Source organism: Bufo gargarizans, chromosome 2 (genome assembly GCF_014858855.1).
Source record: "Bufo gargarizans isolate SCDJY-AF-19 chromosome 2, ASM1485885v1, whole genome shotgun sequence".
In the NCBI taxonomy this organism is placed as follows: domain Eukaryota; kingdom Metazoa; phylum Chordata; class Amphibia; order Anura; family Bufonidae; genus Bufo; species Bufo gargarizans.
This window is the reverse complement of record NC_058081.1, coordinates 388,234,380-388,260,506: the sequence shown is the minus strand read 5'-3', so window position 1 is coordinate 388,260,506 and position 26,127 is coordinate 388,234,380. Positions and strand designations below refer to the sequence as shown.

Genomic DNA, 26,127 nt, shown 5'->3' with positions numbered 1-26,127 from the left:
CGCCAGACATCAATATGTCAGAAAAGGATGCGGAATTCGCCAGGAGAAGCCAGGTGAGACTACACTGACATGTAGAAACAAGCTACCAGCAGAGCACAATGAAACCCCCAAAGGAAGAGGGAAGAAACTGACAGGTGCAGACAACGGCAAGGCCCAAGCGAACAGCACTTCTGTCATGTAGCACAACTAATTAGAGACCATAAGGGAGTACCAAGAACACCCGGACTATGGAAGAACTACGGGACCATGTCCGATACCAGAGCAAGGAGCGGAAAATTCCACCCACCAAGTAGGTGTGCCACACACCTACTTGGACGTCTCAGCCATATCAGAGAGGACGTCCTGCGATGACCCTGAAAACTGCAGAAGCGGCTGGTGCTCACAAAGCTGCGTATCCCTGCAGGATAGAGCTTCCAGTGGTGATCCAGGTACTCTGCCAGGACTGGGCCATGGAACTCTGTGAAAACAAAGCAGAGAGGAAGTAACAACAACGCGAGTACTCCATCCATGAAATGGGGTAACACGGCTGTGTGGAATACAGTAGTACTTTATAGGGTTGACAAAGAACAAAACCTAGCATAACAGTCAACAAGCTGCCCATGGTGGATGGAGTGTGGTTGTATAGTGTATAACAGGACTGAGAAATCCTGTTAAGTAGTGCGTCAAGCAATAAAGTAAAAATCATGCCATAGTACAGGGGCAATGAAAAAACTTGGTGCACTCAGAGGGCCTGGTTCAGGAGGTACTGCACCGGGTGTCAAATCTGAACAGGCCAGCCATATACTGGATCTAACAATTGCAACTCTACTATGCCCAAGAAGGGGTGGGGGGGGGGGGGGCATATGGTTTCCAGGTACATGCTTCAACCAGGATGGTTTGTTGGATACAGCGCCTTGAGATAGTACAAGAACACCGCAGAGGACGATGGTTATGGGTTGCCAGATGCATACTAGAACTAGAAAAGAGTGACGAATATAGTGTCTGGGGATGGTACCACCATTCTGCATGAAGAGGGGCCACATGATTGCCAAGCAAACATTAGAGCCAGTAAAGGGCAATGCAGGGGCCGTATGAGCCACAGATTCTACCAATAGGGCACAGCACTTGGAGATACAACAAATACTCGGCCTGAGAATAGGAGTAATCTGGATACATGGTGCACATTATAATGAGAGTTGAGACATGGCTACAGCATCTGGAAATGGTATAGGTACTCCGCTTGATAAAGGAGTAATATGACTGCGTGATGCACACTAGAACCAGACAGGTGTAATGGCTACAGCATTTGGAGATGGTACAGGTACTCTACCTAATAAAGGAGTAATACGGCTGTGTAGTGCAGACTAAAACCAGACAGGTGTAATGGCTACAGCATCTGGTACAGGTACTCCACCTAAGAAGGGAGCAATGTGGCTGCCTGGTGCACACTAGAACCAGACAGGTGCAATGGCTACAGCATCTAAAGATGGCATCTATACTTCGCCTCATAAGGGATAAATATGGATGCATGGTGCACACTAGAACCAGACAGGTATAATGGCTACAGCCTCTGGAGATGGTACAGGTACTCCAACCAATAATGGAGTAATATAGTGCATGTGTGGCGCATTAGAACCAGTAATATGGTGGCCTGGAACACTCTCCGACTAGGAGGGTGTGTTGAATATAGTCCCTGGTAATAGTGAAATTACTCCAGCTGAAAAGGAGATACATTGGAACCAGGAAAGTCTGCTGTTTACAGCATTTGGCAGTGGTACAAGTAGCCCCCTGTGAAGGGGAAGGCATACATACATACCTGGGAAACCACATAGGTGTGCCGACGTGCTAAACACAGTGGCAGGTAAAGCACCACCTACTAGAGAGGAGGCAAGCTGACTTACCTGTGTGGATAATTACCTGTGCAACGAGGAGAGTGTCATCTTAAAATCCATTAAAGGGGATACCAACCCTGGAGAGGAGAGGTTCCTCAGTGGACATTTGTCATTGACCACCCAGAGAGATTCTGTATCGTGGAAGACCACCTGATGCTCTGTTCCGAGTCAGAATCGGTGCAGAGGAGTCCTCCAATGTGGTAGAAGAAACCTGAGGGGTTTCCCTCAGTGCTAGTCCCGTCCTGGGAGGAAACCAGGTTGCAGGGGATGAGGGTAGACCCTAGGCCGTTATTGGACTCTGCCCCCTGATATAGACCGAGGCAGGAAGCAAAGGACTCCCGGGGAAGGGGGATTGGGGGGATGCTGCTGCATGAGGGCATAGGACAGCACCATAATATCATAGCTGAGAAAGGGCGCAGGCTACGGTGGAGGTGAGGGACCCACGTGGGGAGAAGGTGACCCCTGAACAAAGTTTAGGGGAACCCGAATGAGCTCAGATCCTGGGATCCAGTCACCGCATGTAGGCCAGCCAGGCCGATAGCACAGCAACCCCCAGCCACCGCAGGAGCAGATGCAACCTAGGGGGAGGGATGGAGGGCAAGGGGACCTGCCACAACATGAATCACCGAAAAGGGACCTAAGATAATACGTCCCACCAATGACGTTACATGCAGGCAGGGGGCACTGTGAAGATGGGGAAAGCACCCTCTGGGAAGAAAGACATCTTGTCCTTCCACTGGAAATTCCGTGCAGAGACCTTTAGAAGGCCAAGAGGGATGCAACACCCCTAGAAAAAAACAGGAAGCAACAAAAAAAAAAAAAGGGCAGGAAAGAGTTTGAAGCAGAAAGCAGGGGCTACAGTAGATAGTGTAGCCGAAAATGAAGCACCCCCGGCAGACTGATCCTGCAGGGTGCTGGGAAGCAAAAAAAAAAGCTCCAAAAGACTACAAAAAAGGGGAGGCACGGAAAGGGGGTCAAAGCAACCCCCATTAGTAAGAAAAATGACCCAATAGAACCCCTGGATGGCAGGGAAAAAATAAAAATAGGCCACAGCCAGAGCCGGGGACTGACATAGATGCCGCAGCCGAAAATTAAGCACCCTAAGGAAGGTGGGGGGGTCACTAGAAGATGAGCCACACAGAGATCCTGGATGCCAGGAAAATGGCAGGAACTGGTGCGGCCTAGTCCAGGCACAAGCCAGGGACTGGAGTAATTAGGAGGCAGAGGAAGGGATCCCAATGGAGTATGGATGGATGGATGGATGGGAGGGAAAGAGTCCCTAACTAGGGTAGGGAGCATGCTCGCCATCTGGCGTCTTCGGGCGCCGCAGGGTCACCCCTTCGGTAAACTCGCACTAGAGTGGGATTACCGGTACTCCACTGCGGATGCAGTAATGGAGGACTGGGTGACCGGCTAGGTACCGAGGTACGCGCCCACAGGGGGTGCTACTAAGGTGGATTTCCACCTTCCACGATGAAGACCCCCTGCTGCATCTGTAAAGAGAAGAGAAAAAATATATATAAGAAAAAAGCAAAAAAAAAGTAACAGCAAGAACTGCAGGAGAAGAGCAGGACGTGTCAGCCTCCTACGGACACTAGACTAAAACTGATTAGCCTAGGGTCTGTGGAGAGGGTATAGCCCACCTGGGCAGAGCCAACCTTTTTCATATCCAGTGTCGCCTCCTAGTGGTAGCTGGGCATATACCCCATGGTGCTGTGTTCCTCAACAAAATAACGAGAAAAAACAAATAGAACCATGCGGCTGCATTCATGACTCTTCAGTTGGTAAGGTGCTGTGGATGCGGTCACATGGTCCCACCTAACAATTAGTTAAACTGGACCATAAACTAATAATTAGGGCGCATTAATAAAATAGGTTTTCTCCCTTAGACTAGCTCCTACCAATGCGCTATTCAGACATATGAGCACAATTGAAAGGTACAATGCTCAGGACTTCCCTCTATGAATAGCTGCCACTAAGCATTAGCAACTCCCATTCTGTTGGACCTGGCCATGTAATACTAAATTTATCTGTAACATAGGGTCTTAATTTAAAAATGGTCTGTCCCAGTGAGTGCTTTGCCACATGTTCAGGGTTTTTTTATGCTGTAGAAGAGTAGTCTCGGGAGATAATATTTTTTTCTCCTTTTATCATCCACTCCTGATTTTGACTGCAAAACTGCATCAAGAAACCTGAAAGTGTGGCAGCACCCTGACAGATTCTCTTTAAAATCCCCATGCTCTTTGTTCAATAATGAGCTTATAATATAAAATGAAGGGCAGCGCCTATAGATCAAGAAGTCAGTAGTCCCTCACCTGTATTACATCCAGACTGGCTGCACCTGCTCGCCCAACATTAATAGTTATTGGCTTCACAAGAGCACTTTTAGCAAAGTTCTGGATCTTCTTGGGCATAGTGGCACTAAAAAGCAGTGTTTGTCTCTGACCCTATAAAGAAAAATAATAATAATAAATGATAGTCCTTAACCACTTAACTATTTTGCCAGAGTCCAGCTCCAACAATGGGAAAAGTAGATGGGGAGGGTTGCTTTAGATGCAACTATCTCCTGGTCTTGCAACTGATCTTGTTTGAAAGCTAACAAGTCCAAAATGAAAGCTAAACAGAGAAATCACTGTTAAAAATCAAGCCAGGAATAATCACGAGGCTTTCAGACAATGCTAGTACAATATCAGTACAGGAGAAGATATGACTGATAGAAATCAGGATGCTGTGAATGCAGCTGGAAGTGAAAGTAAAAACAGGTTTTACCCGCGAATATTCCCGACTTGATTTCTAACAGTGATTTAGCCTGGAATGTCAGCTTTCAAACAAGACCAGTAGCATGTTTCTAGCTGCTAGCACTCAGGAGATAGCAGCATCTAAAGCAGCCCCCCGCCCCCTCCAGTTAGCTACTTTTCCCATTGCCTGAGCTGGATTCAGGCAAAACAGTTCGGTGGATAAAAGCGTTCTCCAGGAATTAATAAAATAAAATAACTGAAAATACTTAAACATTACTTTATTATAAATATATTCCCAAATAACTTTCACTAGTTATTATGCCTTGTATTGTCTAGGGAGCAATCATAAGAGAAAATAAAATGGCCGCTGTCCTATTAGTACACACAGAACCTGTCATCACACAGGAGGACAAGTTACTTCACAATACTGAGAAAGAACTGCCTCATCCTCCTCTCTGCTCCACTTGTCAGGGGTTATGATCATGAATACAGTTTAATATGATCTTCAGCTGAATCTCTGTAGGAATGGAGTCTATGAGGAGACATAAAGTACAGAGAGGATGGTGGGGGTGGGGATAATGAGCAGCAGCTCTTGTATTCAGTCTCCATTACCACAGCCTGTCTATCCTCTCTGCACTTCAGCTGTTTCCCCTGTAGGGTTTGCTCTGGTAGGCAGGGTAAGCAGACACAATACAGAGGCAAGACCACGGTTGAAAAAAACAAAAGTCCAGTGTTTATTCACACAGAGAAGGCAGAAAAGGAAAGCAATGATTTACAGGGTCCTGGTGTTAGTTCACACAGCAAGAGTCCCCAAAATAACATAAATCACCTGGCAGACCACAGCAGGCTTGAGGGTGCCTAACTCCCAGCAGGCGGTTCTCATGCAGCTCTCAGCCTTGCAGTATGGCGGATCTTCTCAGCATCCAAAACCACAGAGCTTTCACATCTCCACTATCACTTGGAGGATCATACCACACTCAGCTGAGCTGCTGGCTGGGTTTTTAAACCCCAGTCTAAAACCTGGCCTGGATGAGGGAACAGCCACCCACCTTGCTCTTTGGCTGCTCCCAATAAGAACCAGCCCGGATTGGCTTTACAGCCACACTAAGTAAAACAGTGTCAGCGAGCACTAGCTGTTGCTGACACACAAAATTACCGGTTCTTATCTCACCGAGGCCAGGAAACTCAGTGACACGTACTTTGCATCAATGACTGACCCTTGAGCTTTCCTACACCCCTTATGAACTTAAGAGATTCAGCTGAAGATCATATTAAACTGTATTCAGGATCATAATCCCTCAAAAGCAGAGCAGAGAGGAGGATGAGGCAGCTCTTTAGCTCAGTGTTGTGAAGTAACTTGTCCTCCTGTGTGATTAGGACAGGCTTTGTTTGAAGTAATAGGACGCCAGCAGTTTTTTTTTCTCTCATAATGATTGCTACCTATTAGGGATCGACCGATATTGATTTTTTAGGGCCGATACCGATACCGATAATTTGTGAACATTCAGGCCGATAGCCGATAATTTATACCGATATTCTGGGAATTTTCATTTTTGAAAAAAAAAATAAAAAATTCCCACAAATCTGCTGAAAATTAATGTTTATTGTTAATGGGTATTTTTATTTTTTGTAAATCTTTCTTTTTCATTTATATTTAATATTTTGGTGTTTTTATTTTTATTACTTTTTTTTTTTTTTAAACTAACTTTTAGCCCCCTTAGGGACTAGAACCCTTGTCCTATTCACCCTGATAGAGATCTATCAGGGTGAATAGGAGCTCACACTGTCCCTGCTGCTGTGTGCTTTGTGCACACAGCAGCATGGAGCTTACCATGACAGCCAGGGCTTCAATAGCGTCCTGGCTGCCATGGTAACCGATCGGAGCCCCAGCATTACACTGCTGGGGCTCCGATCGGAGGAGCAGGGGAGAGGGAATCCTGTGGGGGGCGCACTGCGACTGGGGTAGGAGGGGGGGGGGGGGGCGCACCACTGCTTAATACTGGGGGGGAGGGGGGGCGCACTGCGCCACCAATGCCTAATATTGGGGGGGGGGGGGGAGGGGGGGCGCACTGCGCCACCAATGTCTGATACTGGGGGGCTTAGGGGGGTGCACTGCGCCACCAATGAAGCTTAATCCCACATTTATTCATATACAGGAGGCGGGAGCTGGCTGCAGGATCACATAGCCGGCTCCCGACCTCTATGAGCTGTAGCTGCGATCCGCGGCACCTGAGGAGTTAACTACCGCAGATCGCAGCTACAGCTCAGAGGCCGGGAGCCGGCTATGTGATTCTGTAGCTCCCGCCTCCTGTATATGAATTAATGTGAGATTAAGCTTCATTGGTGGCGCAGTGGCCATAGCTCCTCCCCTCCTCTTGTCCCCTGTCCTCCCATTGGCTGGAGCGGCAGCAGCAGCACAGGGGGAGGAGACACTGCTCCTTCTTCCCTGTGCTGCTGCTGAGGGAACACGGAGAGCGCTGTCAGCAGCGCGATCTGTGTTCCCAGGACGTTATCGGAATATCGGCAAAATAAATGCCGATACCGATAACGTTCAAAATCCTGAATATCGGCCGATAATATCGGTAAATCCGATAATCGGTCGATCCCTACTACCTATACAAAATGAGCCGTTATGACTCATGAAAGATATTTGAGAATATATTTATAATAAAGTAATATTTAAGTATTGCCCTTTTCTTAATTCCTAGAGAACCCCTTTAATAACCAAACGTGTCTCATAAATAAAATTGAAAATGTTAGTATTTTTTTTTACAACCTCTAACAGACAGCATGAACAGGTTCCAGCATTCTCTAAGAGTACCTGCATACGGCGGCAGGTCAACATGCAGAAGATCCGCCTGAATTTCCATGTGGATTTCTGCACCCAAAGCGCACCAAGAACCGCAATTTCTAACAGCTGGTTTTGGTGCTGATTGTTGCGGTTTTGCTGCAGATCTCGCACTTCGTTAGAAATCCGCAAACATACCATAATCCAACATGTTGCAGACCTCTAAATCAGCATAGCAGGTCAATTTCAGCATGGAAAACATTTGCAAAGTGTACATGAGATTTATTTAATATCATACTCTTTGCTGGTACTGTACTGTGTTGCTTTTTTTCTGCTACGTGTACAGGTACCCCAGGGATGCGGCTACACATTCAGGTTTCTCAATGTAGTTTTGGAAGCCAAAATCAAGAGTGAATTCAAAAAGGCGAAACAGTATTCGCTCTCCTTAATACTTTCTCTCCTTTTATAGTCCACTCCTGATTTTGGCTTCCAAATCTACATCAAGAAGCCTGTGTGGCTTCTTGATGTAGATTTCAGGCAACACATGAAATCTTTACTGATTAACTGAAAAGTAGGTATTCAATGATGAAATGTACCTTAAAGTAGGAAAATATTGTCCTAATGTCTTCCTCAAAGCCCATGTCAATCATACGATCAGCTTCATCCAGAGCCAGATACCTGCAAATGTCCAGGCTCACCATCTTTTTCTGAAGAAGGTCCATGAGTCGCCCTGGGGTTGCCACCATCATGTGCACGCCCCTGCAGGAAAATGCAGTCTTTTATATACATTTATAGTCACAGTGGATTACAAAATACAAGATGATTAGATCAATATATTTGTTGGTTGTTGGGAACTTGACTAGAGATTAAAATCTGGCCTTATGTACAAATTAGATGTGATATTATAGAACTGGACAGATATTACTGGGCTACAAAAAGTAGACTGATCGAAGCTGTCAATCTGCTCACCCACAAGTCTGTAAGTAGACCGCCAGCATTGTGAGTGGAAAGGATTAAGTATTATTCTACTGTGAAGAAAAAAACTTCACAGGTGATCTACAGACATGTCACACATCAGTAAATATAGTCACTCATAAGAGATCAGCCAAGCTCTTGTGTATTTTCTGCAGAAAAGGTGTTATTGCACCACAATGTATGTGGAAGTTGTATGAACAAAGCAGAGCTTGGCCTGAATATGCCCTTTCTAGGTTTCAGACAGAATGTGAAAACCGGTCTGTACAACGGCCTAATTTCCCTGACCAAACTCAGCTCGGCTGACCCAAACTCACTGCTTCATAGAGATCCATGATGCTATCAACACCAGCATGACTGAGGTCTACTGTCCTGTACTGCACTGATGCTGTTAGTACAGGATGGTAGACTGGCAGTCACGCTGCAACTCATAGCATCAAAATTATGCCATGAGTTTTGGTCAGACAAGCTGCTGTCTGTCTGGGAAACTTCCTGGATCCAAATCGCTCGAGTGAAACTGAGACAGACAGACAGTCTAAGGCTGTGTTCGTACTGGAGTCATAGCTTTAGTTTATAATGGAAGTCATGAGCACTGCAGACTGGGATACTCTTGCCACCAAAAATAACTGAAAGAGAAACCCCAACACAGAACATTCTAATAAGGCCTATTGCACACGGCCGTTTTTTTTCCCCGTTTACTGGCCGTTTTTTGCGTTCCGTATACGGTCCGTATACGGAACCATTCATTTCAATGGTTCCGCAAAAAAAACGGAATGTACTCCGTATGCATTCCGTTTCCGTATTTCCGTTTTTCCGTTCCGTTTTAACATAGAACATGTCCTATTATTGCCCGCAAATCACAGTCCGTGGCTCCATTCAAGTCAATGGATCCGCAAAAAAAACGGAACACATACGGAAATGCATCCGTATGTCTTCCGTTTCCGTTCCGTTTTTTCCTGAACCATCTATTGAAAATGTTATGGCCAACCCAATTTTATCTATGTAATTACTGTATACTGTATATGCCATACGGAAAAACGGAATGGAAAAACGGAACAGAAACGGAAACACAACGGAAACAAAAAACGGAACAGCGGATCCATGAAAAACGGATCGCAAAACACTGAAAAAGCCATACGGTCGTGTGCAATAGGCCTAAGCATGCAAATTACAAAGAACATTAAAGGGAACCGGTCACATTGAACATGGTGTTTGAGCAGCAGGAGCGGAGAAGACTGATATATAGCTTTGTCGGAAAAGAGTTAGTAAAACTTGTATTTTATGCATTTATATTCCTGCTTATTCTGAGCTTTGAAGTCAAGGAGGCGGTGCTATCAGTGATTGACAGCTATCTATAAAAATGCCATAAAAAACAATTGCAAAACAGTGTGTGGGGAGGAGCCCTTTAGGCCTAAAGATAATCAGCACATAACTTAATTAGTTAAGCAAAAGAAGCAGAACTTACTGTTTGATAGTTTCCATCTGCTCCTTCACAGACATACCACCAATGCACAGTGCTGTACGTAAAGTCGGAAAGTTATCTTCTTGCAGCAAGCGGCAGTAATACTCAATTATGCTGTGTGTCTGACGGGCCAATTCTCTCTAAGAACAGAATAGCCAATAGAGATCAATAAAAAAAAAAGACAACTAAAGGGGAAATCCATAAATGTATAATTTTACAACTAAGTAAGAGGTTTACACATCACACAAGATTAATAATGTACACACACCTTCACATGGGTGGATAGCTAATAAGAGCTTGTACTAAAAGAGAGAAGCTGCTAGATGACTCTGGTGCCAAATATTCTGAGGGTGTGCCAGTCTCTATAAACATAAGACTGTTGGTGGAGCAAGTTGTCAATCGCCATTTTAGGTATTAGACAAAAAAAAAAAAAAAATTACAAAATAAAGCAGGAGAATAAAAATAAACCTAACTCACTGTCCCCAACTTCCTCTGTTCCAGTGCCACTGCTCAGATCCTCCCAACTGCTGCAACCATGATGTTATGTTTTCGGTGGCAGTTATGACCTACAGAATACAGGCAGGTCACTGCTGCAGTCAGGAAAACAGAGTCCAGCTGGGTGGATGGAATGGCAGCGCTGGAACAAAGAAGTCCAGGGATGGCGAGAATGTTTCATTTTTTATTATCATAGCTTACAATCTCTTTTCAAAAAATAATAAACTCAAGCTACCCCTTTAACACCTTAAGGACTAGGCTGTTTTTTGGAAACTTGACATGTGTCACTTTATGTGGTAATAACATCAGAATGCTTTTATTTATCCAAGTGATTCTGAGACTGTTTTCTCGCGACACATTGTACATCATGATAGTGAAAAATTTCAGTCAATATAATTCACCTCTCTTTATTTATTTAAAAATAAAAATCACAAAATGTACCATAACTAAACAGAATAAAATGCTCCAAAATACATTCCGTTCCGTTTTCATACCAGAGAGCGAAGTGCAGCATGCTGCGGTTTGCTTTTCATCCTGGGATGCGGATCAGTCATGACCCACAAGGCAAGTCAATGGGGACAGATCCGTTTTCTCTGACACAATAGAAAATGGATCCGTCCCCCATTGACTTTCAATGGAGTTCATGACGGATCCGTCTTGGGTATGTTAAAGGGAGTCTGTCATCAGCATTTCACGTTTTTAACCCTTCCCATAGCTTTCTAGCATGCTTACAGCCGGCGCATGCGCATTAATTACTGTGCTGCCGTACAAGGAATGGACATTGCAGTGCGCATGCACCGGCCGACGGACTGAGTGCGCAGGCGCGGGCTCTCGGCAAAACAACAAGTTAGTAGATAGGCGGTCAGAGGGAAAGGATGGGCGGGCAGAGGGAAGGAAGGAAGGGGGGGGAAGCAAAGAAAAGGCTGAGCTAGCAGGGCACCTTCGAGGGTAACGCCGCCCCTGGGCACTTGCGAGCCCTCATTTGCATATGTTACAAAGATGTTTTTTGTAACATATTAATGTCCAGGATTAATGCTAAAGGTAACGTTTTATTAACTGTAAGCATGCTAGAAAGCTATGGGAAGGGTTAAAAACGTGAAATGCTGATGACAGACTCCCTTTAAAGATAATACAACCGGGTCCATAACGGATGCAGATGGTTGTATTATCAGTAACGGAAGCGTTTTTGCTGAACCCTGCCGGATCCAGCAAAAACGCAGTATGAAAGTAGCCTCAGGCCTCATGCACACGACCGTGCTGTTTTTTTGCGGTCCGCAAACAGCGTATCCGCTAAAAACGGAAGCCGCCCATGTTGCCTTCCGCACTGGCCACCAATGAATTTAATACCGGGGAGGGAGGGGGGGGGCTGCACTGGCCACCAATGAATTTAATACTGGGGAGGGAGGGGGGGGGGGCCGCACTAGCCACCAATGAATTTAAAACTGGGGAGGGAGGGGGCAGTCATGTAGACAGTTCTTAGTGTATATATATATATATATATATATATATATATATATATATTTATTTTTTATTCTTTATTTCAATTTTGCAAAAAAATAACAAAATTATTGCATGTTGAATCACATACATTAGAAAATTATGGTCGGGGCCATGCCGACTGACAATCATGGAGCATAATCCAACAATACTCTAGCAATTACAAACACATAAGTCTGTGTATGATATGCAGCCTGCGGTGACATTAAAGCACCTCGATTCATCTGACAAGAAGCAAACAAAACTCAAAAGGCCAGAAATGACGTGGCCTCAGCATGAAAATAAAAACTCGACAAAACAGCAGGAACGGAGGGAGCACTGGACAAAGACACAATAGGGAAATTGGGGAACAAAGGGGCAAGGAAGCAGGGAGGGAAAGTGAAGCGTAGACGACACGATCAAGCCAGCAAGGTCCGATACTCCGAGGAGTCTTGAAAAGTGAACCAAGGGGACCAAATAGCAACAAAAGCTCTGTTACCACCTTTCAGAGAGGCTGTGAGTTCCTCCATTCTCCATATCTCTTCAACCTTCTGAATCCACATTCCCACAGAGGGAGGAGAGACTTCCACTTCGCAGGGATACAAGTAGGTTCAACGGTAGATCCAAAAGAAAAAGTAAAAAAAACTCTGGTGTGTTAGGAATCGGAAAGGGGAAGATGGAAGCCAGGGTCTCATGAATTGATTCCCAGAAAGGTTTGATTTTGTCACATTGCCAGAAAATATGTAGAAGCGAAACTTGGTGGGAGTCGCATCGCCAGCATAGAGGAGATGCCGATGGGAACATTCTCTGGAGACGGGTTGGAACATAGTACCATCTCGACAACAATTTGTAACTGGCCTCCTGATATTTACTGGCAATGGATGATTTATGAGCAAGTTGGAGAATTTTAAGCCACTGGTCGGAGGAGATATCCTTCTGCAAGTCCTGTGCCCATTTGCTGAGTAAGAAGGGAGATAAGTCCGACCCGGCGTTACCAATGCCTTGTATAATTCTGAGAGAGAGTGCCGATAAAGACCGGAACCAATACATATATTTTCAAAAGGAGTGCGAGCCCTATCAAACCCCTGAGTGGAAGGGATAGAGGAAAGGAAGTGGTGTAGCTGTCTGGATCTCCATGGACCTAGAGGGCAGGGATCCGATTGTCCTAACAGTTCTGAGTATGTGAACCACCTACCCAAGGTTCTAAAGAATGGTGCCCGACACCTGCCGCCCGATCTCCATTGTGCAAACGGGCCCCCTGAGCTGCCCACCGGGAAGTCCGGATGTCCCAGGACAGGGAACATCGGAGGAGGCGTAGGGGAGATTGGAGAGATCTGTTGGTACTTACAGAATTGAGTCAGGGTAGGGCCTATGAGAGGATGAGAGGAGAGGTCACTAGGAACTTTCCTATCTGTCCATGGCAGGAGGGCCAGAGGGGTCCGGGATGAAAATTGCTCAATGGAGATCCATTGTTTGAACGGGGTGTGTCGGCACCAGTCTACCACACGTTGAAACATAGAGGCTGCGTAATACTTCCTTATGTCAGGAATCCCTAGATCCCCCCTTTCCTTTGGCACATGCAGTAAGGACCTAGACAGTCTAGAACTCTTCCCGGCCTAAAGAAATTTAAAGAGGTCACGATGTGCAATAGAAAAGAAACTGGCAGGGTGTGGATGGGGAGGGTCTGGAACAGATATAGTAGGCGTGGAAGGACATTCATCTTAAAAATGGCACACCTGCCAAACCACATATAAAGGCCTTTGGACCACCTCTTGAGGTCTTCCCTGATCCGACTCAGGAGGGGGGTAAAATTCCTTGAGAACAGCTCCCGTAAATCCTTGGGAATCATCGTGCCCAGGTATTTAATGCCACTTGTCGTCCAGCGGAAAGGCAAGGAGCCCGCCAGTTCGGCTTCAAGAGAGGACGGAATGGAGACATTAAGCGCTTCAGACTTCTGTAAGTTAATTTTCAGATTGGACAGGTTATGGAATTCTTTGAATTCCTCAATTAGGTTGGGGAAGGTGACCCGAGGTTTGGTAATCATAAACATCAGGTCATCTGCGTAGGCTGCTATCTTAAACTCCTGTCCTCACACCATAAGACCCGAGATGCAAGGGTTTTTTCCAATAGTCCTCAGAAGTGGTTCTAGAGTGAGGATAAAAATTAAAGGGGATAGAGGACAACCCTGGCGAGTGCCATTCCTGATCTCAAATGGAGGCGAGAGGACACCATTAACCTTTGTGGCTGCCGAGGGAGAGGAGTAGAGGGAACGGATCCATGCTAATAGAGAACCCTCCACACCCACATGGTTAAGTACTGCAAATAACCAGGGCCATCCTACCCTATCAAAGGCCTTTTCGGCATCCGTAGATAGGAGACATAGGCTGGAGCGTTGAATCTTGGCAAGATGGACCAAGTTCAAAACTTTTTGTGGTGTTGTCTCTTGCCTCCCTTGAAGGGATGAAGCCAACCTGATCTGTGCGTATAAGGTCCACAAGGAAAGGGGTCAGACGGGTGGCCAAGACTTTTGCGAAAAGCTTAATGTCGACATTGAGTAAAGATATGGGCCGGTAACTGGCACAAGCAGTCGGGTCCTTACCTTCCTTATGGATAACAGTAATGTATGCATGCGACATATCTTTAGGGAGGGGGACTCCGGAGCTTATTTTATTCAAGGCATTGGTAAGGGGAGTACGCAGAAGGGGGAGGAATCTCTTATAATAAGAGGCCGGTAGGCTGTCAGGGCCTGGTGCCTTACTAGGCTGCATCGACTTCAGAGCCTCCTCAATCTCATCAGCGGTGAACAGGCTGTTCAGACTCTCAAGAGCCCCACTTGGCAATTTGGGCAAACACAACCTAGCTAAATAGGAACTCATGGCGGAGTCCAAGGCCAGACTCGTTTGACTAGACTGAGGAAGATTGTACAGGTTCTTATAAAAGTGGGCCAAAGCTTCTGTGATAGAGTCGGGGTTGTGTAGCACCAGTCCCCGAGGTGGGGCAATGCGTGGGATGTAGTTCCTTGCCCTTTGTTCGCGTAAGGATCTGGCCAAGAGTCTACCACACTTATTGCCATATTCAAAAAAGTGTCTCCTACCCTGCGAAAGGAGGAATTTTGTACGAGTATCTAGCTTATCCTTAAGCTTGCACCTTGCCTGTGTGAGCTCTGCGCGAACAGATTGTGCATGGGAGCGTTTGTGGACCTGTTCCAAATCGGAAATACCCTTTAAAAACTGGGATATTTCCAAAGCCCTCTCCTGTTTACACCGTGCCCCATGTCTGATGAACTCCCCTCTAATCACACACCTTTGCGCAGCCCAAACCATGAGGGGGGAGGCATTGTTGACCAGGATTTCCTCAAAGTAGTGCGAAAGGGCTGAGTCAATACCTTGCGCCACTTCCAGATGCTGAAGTAGGGACTCATTAAGACGCCACCTCCAGGATCGGGGCGAAGGAAGAGGGGATTTCAGAGAGACATGCAGCATGGCGTGATCCGAGAAAGTGATTGGGTCAATAGAGGAAGAGGCAATGAGGGGTACTGCCGAGTGTCTAAGCAAGAAATAGTCCAATCTGGAGTATACGTCCCTAGGATTGGAATAGAACGTGAAGTCCCTGACCTCAGGGTTAATCACTCGCCACACATCCACCAACTGATGAGAATGAAGGAGGCTCCTAATACGGCGAATGTAAGAGTAAGGCAAGTGAGAGGAGCCCTTGGAAACATCCACCAATGGGTCCAGGGCCACATTAAGATCTCCCCCTGACCAGAAGCGTGCCCTCCGCAAAACTATCCAATTTGGACAGGATTCCAGTAAGGGCTCTCAATTACTTCGTGTTGGGCAAGTACACATTGGCCAGGGTATACAACTGGCCCCCTATCTTGCCCTTAACGAACTCAAATCTGCCAGTATCATCAGAGCTAGAGTCCAGAAACTCCCAGGGGGCGGATCTAGCAATGAGAATACTCACACCTCTCGATTTAGAATCACTATAGCAGCTGTGATAAGCGTCAGGATAACGGGGAGAGCTAAATTTCGGCATAGCATCCCTGTGGAAGTGAGTTTCCTGAATGAAGGCGATCTGTACCTTTTTACATCATAGGAGCCGGAGAATGGAGGAACGCTTCTCAGGGGTGTTCAGCCCGTTGGCATTAATGGACGAAAAAGTGATCTCCGACATGGTCTGGACCTGTAAAAAACAGAAAGCAGGGGAGGGGGGATGTATGGGGAGAGGGAGGGGAAAGGAGACAAACACAAGGATGGGTAGACACCACTAGAGATTAGACAAACAAGTGCAAACACGCCTGAAGGGCGAAGTATCAGAACTAGCTAATCCAGTTCAGATGACAATCCAAATTAAACAAACCAAACAGTGGAGAAAGCAATCCACTATGCGACTCTTGGGGAGCACAAAAAGAGCCAGCCAAGACTCACGGACCTAGTGGGGGTAAAGAAGAGCACTCAATAAGGCTGCCCGTTCCCCCAGCCCAGGAATGAAAGCAACAACGATACAAAGTAAGGGAGGGGGTACAGGAGGACAGGCCACCGCCCTTGAATTACAGGATACAAACAGCAATAATGCCTAGGCAGCACCCTGTTCCCCGTACCACCCCCACACTGGCACAACATCAGGTATTGTGATCGAAGAGCAGGAGTTGTGATCAACCCCTAGAAACTGGAGCTATTCAAAGTGGAGACAGTCCCCTATCCAGGAGAGTGTGGGACTGAAGGACGAGCTGGACGAAGACCATCATTCAGACGTGAGGGAGGTCCCCCCATTGGAGAAGAGAGAACTGGGACATCTAGCCAGTCCGGCAGGGAGAGGAGAGGGCAGTCCAGGAACCGACTAAGCTCACCCGCCTGGTCTGGGGAGTCAAACGAAGCACCGTTCTTGCGGATGATTAGGTGAAAAGGGTGGCCCCAGCATTTGTGACAATCTGCAGAAGGGGTTTGAGCGTACGTCTCATAAGCAGAGTTCTCCTGGACACGTCAGGTAGAAGTTGGATCTGGCATCCGCTGAATGGAATAGGACCCTGTCTCCAGGCCCGTTGCAAAAGTTCCTCCTTTTCCCTGAAGAAGTGAACTCTGCATAGGACGTCACGAGGAGCAGAGTTCTCTGAACATCTAGGGCCGAGAACCCTATGTACCCTGTCTAACTCAATAACAGACTCCTCCGGTCTGTCAAGAAGAGAGTTGAATACCGCAGACACCACCTTCCTCAAAATCGGCGGACGGGACCTCCTCCGGGATCCCACGGATTTTAATGTTATTACGCCTGCCCCTGTTTTCTTGGTCAACCATCTGTAGCAACAGGTGTCTGTTTAAAACCTGCTGTGATGAGACCATCTTTTCCACATTAGACAGGCAGGCATGCAGTTCAGACGAAATTTGGGCTTGCAAAGTCACTTTGGTGGAGATGGATGTTAAGTCCGCCTTGACCTCAGCAATAGCCTGATCATGTTTGGCCTCGACCCTCTGTATGATCACCTCCAGGTCTGCCTTAGTTGGGAGCATACTCAGCAATGACCAAATGTCCTTCAGCTTGGGACGTTTAGCAGGTCTGCCATGAGAGGATGAGGCAGAAGACGATTCCCCCGATGAATCAGAGGCAGCTGACGGATGGAAGATAGCCGGAGTGGAGGGGGGATCAGGCGAGTGAGCCTGGGCAGGCCGACCACCTCTAAACACCTGCCTGCGCACCGCTCGGGGCCTGTAAATCAGGAGCAAGTATCAGGGGCCCCTGTGGGGTAATGGGTTCCCCCGACTGTGAGGCAGGAGGTCCTAGGTGACCGAGAGGGTGCTTCTGGGCTGGTAAAGCGTTGGCTAGTAGCCTAGGTGGGGATTCGCGGCATGCCGCACTCACCGGGGTCAGAACGGAGGTCCCGCCAGAGTCCATAGGCCCGGGAGCGGACGCAGATGGCAGCATGCGTGGATCGTCTCCGGTTGCGGCGAGAGGTAAGTGGACCATCTGCTGTGCAGCCTGCGGGACAAGGCCCTGAGAGCCCTCCGGCATGGCAGGCGCCTCCATCTCCTGCGGACCGTCCGTCGCCATCTTAGGCCATGAAGCTGCTTGGACGTAGGACTTCCTGCCCGGCCCGTATGTGTAGCCCACGGGCGTGGAGGATACAGCCGGCCAGTCCGAGGACAGTGAGAGCGTGGCGGCGGGGAGTCCGCTTGTGTCTGTACAGAACCGCCATCCCCCAGTATCGAGGGAGCGGCCTGCAGCGCAGCTCCTTCCTCCATCGGCGCCATCTTGGTGAGGTCTGGCGCGGGAGTCGGCGTGGCCGTAAAATACCTCGCAATATGAGTTTCCGAGGACATAAAAGTAGACCCGCGGCGGCCCGAACGTCTGACCATGTTTTTCAGGCCAGTAGCATCCGAATCGTTACTAAAAATCTTAGTTATAAGGGCCAAGGGTCCGGGAGCTCTGAAACGTGCGTGTTCACAGCTGCATGCTCAGGCCACGCCACCAGTTCTTAGTATATTCTAACTTGAAGCGTCCCCATCACCATGGGAACGCCTCTGTATTAGAATATACTGTCGGATCTGAGTTTTCACGATGTGAAAACTCAGATCTGAAAAAGCTGTTATGCAGACGGATCCGTTCTGAACGGATGCAAGCGTTTGCATTATAGGTGCGGATCCGTCTGTGCAGATATCAGATGGATCCGCACCGAACGCAAGTCCTGGCTGCTTGCAGCGTTTTGGTGTCTGCCTGGCGGTGCGGAGCCAAACGGATCCATCCTGACTCACAATGCAAGTCAATGGGGACGGATCCATTTGACATTGACACAATATGGTGCAATTGCAAACGGATCCGTCCCCCATTGACTTTCAATGTAAAGTCAGGAGTCCCTATTAATATACCATCAGATCGGAGTTTTCTCCAAACCGATGGTATATTTTAACTTGAAGCGTCCCCATCACTCTATGTTAGAATATACCATCGGATTTGAGTTAGATCGTGAAAACTCCAATCCAACATTATATTCTAACACAGAGGCGTTCCCATAGTAATGGGGGCGCTTCAAGTTAGAATATACTAAAAACTGTGTACATAACTGCCCTCTGCTGCCTGACACCACTCGATCTCTTACAGGGGGTTGTGATCCGCACAATTAACCCCTCAGGTGTCGCACCTGAGGGGTTAATTGTGCGGATCTCAGCCCCCTGATCGGGTGCTGCCAGCAGGGGCCAGACCCGCCTCCCTCCCCAGTATTAGCATTGGTGGCCAGTGCGGCCCATAACCCCCCCTCCCTCCCCAGTATTAGCATTGGTGGCCAGTGCGGCCCACCCCCGCTCCCTCCCTCCCTCCCTCCCCAGTATTAAAAGCATTGGTGGCAGTGGCCACAGGCTAACAACCCCACCCCATCATTGGTGACAGCGGAGCGGCATTTCGCCGGTCGCTGGGGTTCCGATCGGTTACCATAGCAGCCAGGATGCTACTGCAGTCCTGGCTGCCATGGTTACTTAGCTTATACTTACCTGCGCTGTCTGTGACCAGCCGGCGCTCCTCCTACTGGTAAGTGACAGGTCTGTGCGATGCGCCACACAGACCTGTCACTTACCAGTAGGAGGAGCGCCGGCCGGCCACAGACAGCGCAGGTAAGTATAAGCTAAGTAACCATGGCAGCGTCTTGGCTGCCATGGTAACCGATCGGAGCACCGCTCCGCTGCCACCAATGATGGGGGGAGGCACCTGAGGGGTTAATTGTGCGGATCACAGCCCCCTGTAAGAGATCGGGTGGTGCCAGGCAGCAGGGGGCAGTTATGTACACAGTTCTTATATTCTAACCTGAAGCGTCCCAATCACCATGGGAACGCCTCTGTGTTAGAAAATACTGTCGGATCTGAGTTTTCACGATCTTGAAAACTCAGATCTGAAAAAGCAGTTATGCAGACGGATCCGTTCTGAACGGATACCATCGTTTGCATTATAGGTGCGGATCCGTCTGTGCAGATACCAGACGGATCCGCACCGAACGCAAGTGTGAAAGTAGCCTTAGACTACAAAGAACAGTCCTCTTATTTGGAAGACAGAAATGGTTTATGTTGAATGTCAGGCTGCACACTGTGTGAACGTGTATGAAGACAGAACAGACCACTTCAATTCTAAATTCACTTTCTGGGGCTTACATAGTGGAAACCACCAATAAATGACCCCATTGTAGAAACTACACCCCTCAAGTTATTCAAAACTGATTTTACAAACTTTGTTAACCCTTCCACAAGAATCAAAAGGAAAAAGGAGATGTAATATTTGAATTTTAGTTTTTGCCAGATCTTTTTCATATTTTTTTTTCCTGTAGCACATCAAGGGTTAACAGTCAAATAAAACTAAATATTTATCACCAATTCTGCAGTTTACAGAAACACTGCACATGTGGTCGTAAACTGCTGTATGGGCACATGGCAAGGCTCAGAAGAAAAGGAGCACCATATGGATTTTGGAGGGAAGATTTCACTGGGATAATTCGGGCGATTATCTTATGTAGAGGCTCAGTTTTTGCGACATGAGGTGACGGTTTGATTGGTACAATTTTGGCGTACATACTACTTTTTGATCGTTTGGTATTACACTTTTTGTAATGTATGGTGAGAAAAAATAACGGTTTTTATTTAATTTATGGTTTTCACCTGACAGGTTAAAGGGGTTGTCCGGGTTCAGAGCTGAACCCGGACATACCCTTATTTTCACCCCGGCAGCCCCCCTGAGCCTAGTATCAGAGCATCTCATGCTCCGATGCGCTCCAGTGCCCTGCGCTAGATCGCGCAGGGCACGGGCTCTTTTGTTTTTAATAACACACTGCCGGACGGTAACTTCCGCCCAGCAGTGTGTTCGGTGACGTCACCGGCTCTGAGGGGCGCGCTTTAGCTCTGCCATAGCCGTTTTACTGGCTAGGGCAGAGCCAAATCCCGCCCATCAGTGCCGGTGACGTCACCGGGGTTCCTGTCAGCCCCATGGAGAGCCCGGTACGTCACCGGAACTCTGAAAAATGCCTTTGCCCTGCGCGATTTAGCGCAGGGCAAAGGAGAGCATCGGAGCATGAACTGCTCCGATGCTCATGTCAGGGGGGCTGCTGGGGTGAAAATGGAGGGCTGTCCAGGTTCAGCTCTGAACCTGGACAACCCCTTTAAGTCATGTGATATTTTTATAGAGCAGGTTGTTATATATGTGGCGATACCTAATTTGTCTTTATTTATTTATGTTTTACACAATAAAAGCATTTTTGAAAGAAAAACAATGTTTTTATGTCTCCATTTTACATAATAAAGCATTTTTGAAATAAATCATGTTTTTGTTTCTCCTTTTTCTGAAAGCCATATTATTTATATTTTTTCGGGCGATTGTCTTAGAGTCTCATTTATTGAAGGATGAGATGATTGTTTGATTGGTACCATTTTGGGGTACATACTACTTTGTTTTGCATGTTGACAAGAAATTTTTTGGCACAGTTTATAGTAATTTTATTTTATTTTTTTATGGTGTTCACCAGACAGTTTAGTTCATGTGATATTTTTATAGAGCAGGTTGTTACGCACGCACCTAATATGTCTGTTTTTTTTATATACATTTTGGTTTTATACAATAAAAGCATTTAAAAAAAAAAAAAAAAAAAAAAAGATGTTTTTATGTCTCTATTTTCTGAAAGCCATATCTTTATTTTTTTGGGCAATTGTCTTAGAGTCTCATTTTTGGGGGAATGAGACGACGGCTTGATTGGTGTTATTTTTGGGTACATATGACTTTTTGATCACTTGGTATTACACGTTTTATGATGAAAGGTGACAAAAAAATTCTTTTTTTTCGCACAGTTTTTATTCAATTTGTTTTATGGTATTGACCAAACGGGGTGGATCATGTGATTTTTTTATTTATTTTTTTTACAATTTTATAGGTCTCTTTTTATGGGAAAGGGGCTTTTTTTATTTTATTGTTAAAACACTTATTTTTTATTTTTGTCCTACTATGGGACATCAACATTACAGGGTCTGATCCCTGTTTAATGCAGCACAATGCATCTGTATTGTACTGCATTGACTATCAGTGTATTACACAGCGTAAGCCTACACGCACACAAACGTTTGTTTTGTGGTCCGCAAATTGCAGATCCGCAAAATAAAATAAAAATAAAAAGAAGGATGACGTCCGTATGGCATCCTTTTTTTTGCTGATCCATTGTAACAATGCCTATCCTTGTCCGAAAAACGGACAAGAATGGGACATGTTTTATTTTTTTTCTGGGGCTACGGAACGGAGCAACGGATGCGGACAGCACACTGAGTGCTGTCCGCATCTTTTGCTGCCCCATTGACGTAAATAGGTCCGCAACCGAACCACAAAAAATGTGGCTTGGATGCGGAACCAAACCACGTTCGTGTGCATGTAGGCTAATACACTGATAGTTTGCCTATGAGACCCAGCCTGTCGGGCCCCAAGGCCTTTAAATAGCTTGGGGCTGCCATGGCATGACAAATACGATATAACAGGCTGGGTAAAACTGTAAAAAAAAACTGATGTGCGCACAATAGGGTAATTCTGTGAGTACAAAAGTATAAAAGGAGATAACTTGCAAGGCTCACCTTACATAGTTGTGCAAATATAGGCACAACACTAATGAGAATTTGTATGTTAGGTCTGGACGCCTGAATATGATGGTCTGCAGCCACGGGATCACAGGGAATCTTCTAAGTGGAGATGCCTGAAGTCCCCAAGAAGATGATTGGCACAGGAAAAAACAAATACGTCCCACGGCACAACTTACCATCGACCAGTCGCCAGGATCAGGGAAAAAACATTTCTTTTATTGCAGCGAAACGCGTTGTATCGATGCAATAAAATAAAATAAAAATAAAAACATGTTTTCCCTGATCCTGGCGACTAATCGATAGTAATTTGCGCCGTGGGAGGTATTCGTTTTTTTCTATGGCATGACAAATAGTATATCAAAAATAGACAATATACTGTGCACTGAAGATACATACTGATGGGCAAATTATGAGTCCATAGGGTCCTTCCCTCTTTGTAAAAGGCAGTCTCTTTTCTTGCTCCATGCAAAACATAACAACAGGTAGCGTAAAAACCAAAGTCTTCCCAGAGCCTGTGAAAGCTATGCCGATCATATCCCTCCCGGACAAGCTGGAAGAAAAAAATAGTTCTCGTAAAAAACTATGGAAGTAAAATGGATTTCTCAACAATATTACATTAAAAACTGTTGTACTCACATTGTCGGGATGCCTTGAATTTGGATAGGAGTAGGATGCAGAATCCCCTTCTTCTTCAGTCCACGTAGAATAGCTGTCATTATCCAAAATGCATCATTTACAAATTTATCCAGTTTTCCATCACTAATAGGGCATTATTCAAGGCCTGTTTTAAAGACTTGTACACCATCCAGATGTACAGCTTGCTCACACCACACTTCACCCAGTCTACATAGGTGTGTCTATACAGTTTCACGTGTCTATTGTTTTATAATGAAATACAAATGCTTATAAACAAAAACTGGCCATGGGTTGTGTTTGATATTGCAGGTGAGCCCCATTCACGTGAATAGAGTGTAACCCTTTTCAGCATTCGCACAACAGTCCCAACAATGTATGTCAGTGTGCCTTTTAGGCACCGACAGTGGAGGCAGTAGGAAAATAAAATTGTGATCTGAACTCACATTCAGTACTTCTCATGTACCACTGCAGAAATCCAAGATCCTTGTAACAGATTTCCTAGACTGAATATTTGTTGGCAGATCCCACTAGTTATAGCAGGCTCTGCTAACAGTGTAAATGTCTGTAGAGTATCACTGACATTCAAACATTAGCAGATCTGCCAATAAATATCTATATGGCTGCCTCTACTGGTGGCCACAAGCTCTAGTCACTGATAAATGACCTATTATAATGGGAGCGGGCCGGAGGTCTGGCCGCAGCATGAAGCGGACAGAATAAAACCACAGCATGTTGTAGTTTTACTCTGGCCGTCTCTCGGCATGTTTGCCGTGCTGTGGCCAGAACTCTGGCCCGCCCCCATTATAGTGAATGGGGCTAGAGCTGACTTCCGCCAGCACGGTGGACTTGCGGTAGCACAGATCTAGCAGGCTGTTCCCTCGCTATAACAGCCTGCCGGATCCTGTTACTGCAAGTGTGAATTTAGCTTTAAACGTCAATATACTGTAAATATTACAAACTCTGAATTAAACCTATATATATTATATATAAATATCACAAGCTTTCAGAAAAATGATATAGCTCATACTCACCTGCTGGGAACTTCATTTCTTTGAAACTCTTTAAGGGAGGAGGAATGCCATCCCCTTCAACCAAAATGTGGTATTTTCGTCTGACACGTTCATGCCGAGCTTGTGACATCCCAAGAATATGACGTGGAGCTCTCCAACTTAAAAGAAAGACTATGGTTAAGAACTACCAATTAAACAGGTGTACAGTAGTAGAGTTAACCCTCTTGCACACAACCGTGTCCATATTTTGATCTGCAAAATATGGGCATCTTCCATGTGCACTCAGCATTTTTCTCACTACTATCAATAGAAATGATTATTCTTATCCGCAATATGGACAAGAATAGGACATGTTCTATATCAGTTGTGGAACGGCCACAAGGATCCACAAAAAATACAGATGAGCCCATTAATAAATTGGTCAGTTTACTATCCACTAAAAATCCTGATAGCACGCGGATGAAAAAAAACTGTTGTGTGCATTAGGCCTAACTGAAATATATCCAGCATAATAAAGGATACTTACGTTTCCCCACCAAACATAGATAAGGTTTAATCATTGTACAGGGTGGCCCACCTCCAATATCTCCAAATTAAACTGCCCAATAGTAAATCTATCTTAGTTGTCCATAGCAACCAATCAGAGGTCAGCTTTCATTTTTTCAGACCCTGTAGGAAATGGAAAGCTGATTTCTGATTGGTTGCTATGGACAACTAAGACAGATTTACTATTAAGCAGTTTGATTTGGATATATTGGAGGTGGGCTACTTTTTCGTCGGCCACCCTTATATAATGAGAAGTTCTGCAATAGACAGTTTTATGTAACTTAACCAGTTTTTGGAAGATACTCACTGAGGCCTAAAATGTAGTACTAATGTCATAAAGTCATTAATATAAAATTTGGAGTGCACTCGAAGACAAAAATACTCCTGGAAAATATGCAAACCATGTCACTCTGAAGCCTAACAAATTTGGTACACGAGCATCATTTACAAATCCTGATTTTAACTGTGACAGTTTCTATACATTTGCTTGTTGTCTGAATAGAAAAATTCTTATTTACCTCCAAAGGGTAAAAACAGCACAGACCTAATAAATCTACATCTGATCTGATGCCGCTTAGGGATGGAAAAATTCTGAAAGGGGCCAAAAAAGAGGCCTACGCTTTTTCGACCTGTTGAAGCACGTCCTGATCTGTGGTAAATGAGTGCTCTTACCACCTGTAGAGTCAGAGATTATTTCATCCAGGAGTTTGCCCAAAAAGTCTGCTGCCGGCAAAGGGGAGGGCCGTCAAGGCTCGTTTTGAGGCATTATCTGCCGCCCAGCAGGAGAGTCATAAGGAAAGGCGAATAGCCACCAAGAGAGCTAATGAGCAGGCCATAAGTCTGGCTGCGTCTAGAGAGGCTTAACAAACGTAAGAACTGGCCTGGAAGAGCTGCAAGGCAATATCAGAAAGTTCCTCCGAGTGGTGCCCAGAGGAGAGGCCCTAGCGTAGTTTGTTTGCCCACTCGCCCATAGCTTTGCTCACACATGTAGAGACAAAAACTGGACGCAGTGCTGTACCCACTGCTTTAAAGGGGTTGTCCGAGTTATGAAAAAAAAAAATTATAGCACTGAAAATCTGATATATAACTGAGCTAAGCAAGTTTTATGCAAAAAAAATATATATTTTTCCTAATTTCCCTGGTTCTCTTCTGGTCCTTTGTTTACTTGCAATAAAAACAATCTCCACCCCTCCTCCTGCACTGCTAAGGGAGTGAATACAAGAGCTGCTCTGAGTGACATGTCTGCCTGCTGGGAGACTCAGCAGCATGTTGTACGTGTAGGACTACAAGTCCCAGCTGTATAATGACACTGCTAAGGGAGTGAATACAAGAGCTGCTCTGAGTGACATGTCTGCCTGCTGGGAGACTCTGCAGCATGTTGTATGTGTAGGACTACAAGTCCCAGCTGTATAATGACACTGGTAAGGGAGTGGATACAAGAGCTGCCCTGAGTGCTGGGAGACTCTGCAGCATGTTGCATGTGTAGGACTACATGTCCCAGCTGTATAATGACACTGCTAATACACACAGGATCTTCCCCCTACCTT

General features: G+C 46.0%; 1 protein-coding gene across 1 annotated transcript in view; it reads right to left on the bottom strand.

Annotated features, from left to right (window-relative positions):
- The window catches only part of DDX41 (DEAD-box helicase 41), a 79,243-nt gene that overhangs the window by 24,478 nt on the left and 28,638 nt on the right, over positions 1-26,127 (bottom strand). The window contains exons 6-11 of the mRNA XM_044280801.1: positions 24,056-24,192; positions 23,025-23,097; positions 22,785-22,938; positions 9,835-9,971; positions 7,994-8,156; positions 4,187-4,318 (exon numbers count right to left, since the gene is read on the bottom strand). Of these exons, the coding sequence (XP_044136736.1) occupies positions 4,187-4,318; positions 7,994-8,156; positions 9,835-9,971; positions 22,785-22,938; positions 23,025-23,097; positions 24,056-24,192 (796 nt within the window). The remainder of the gene's footprint in view (positions 1-4,186; positions 4,319-7,993; positions 8,157-9,834; positions 9,972-22,784; positions 22,939-23,024; positions 23,098-24,055; positions 24,193-26,127) is intronic.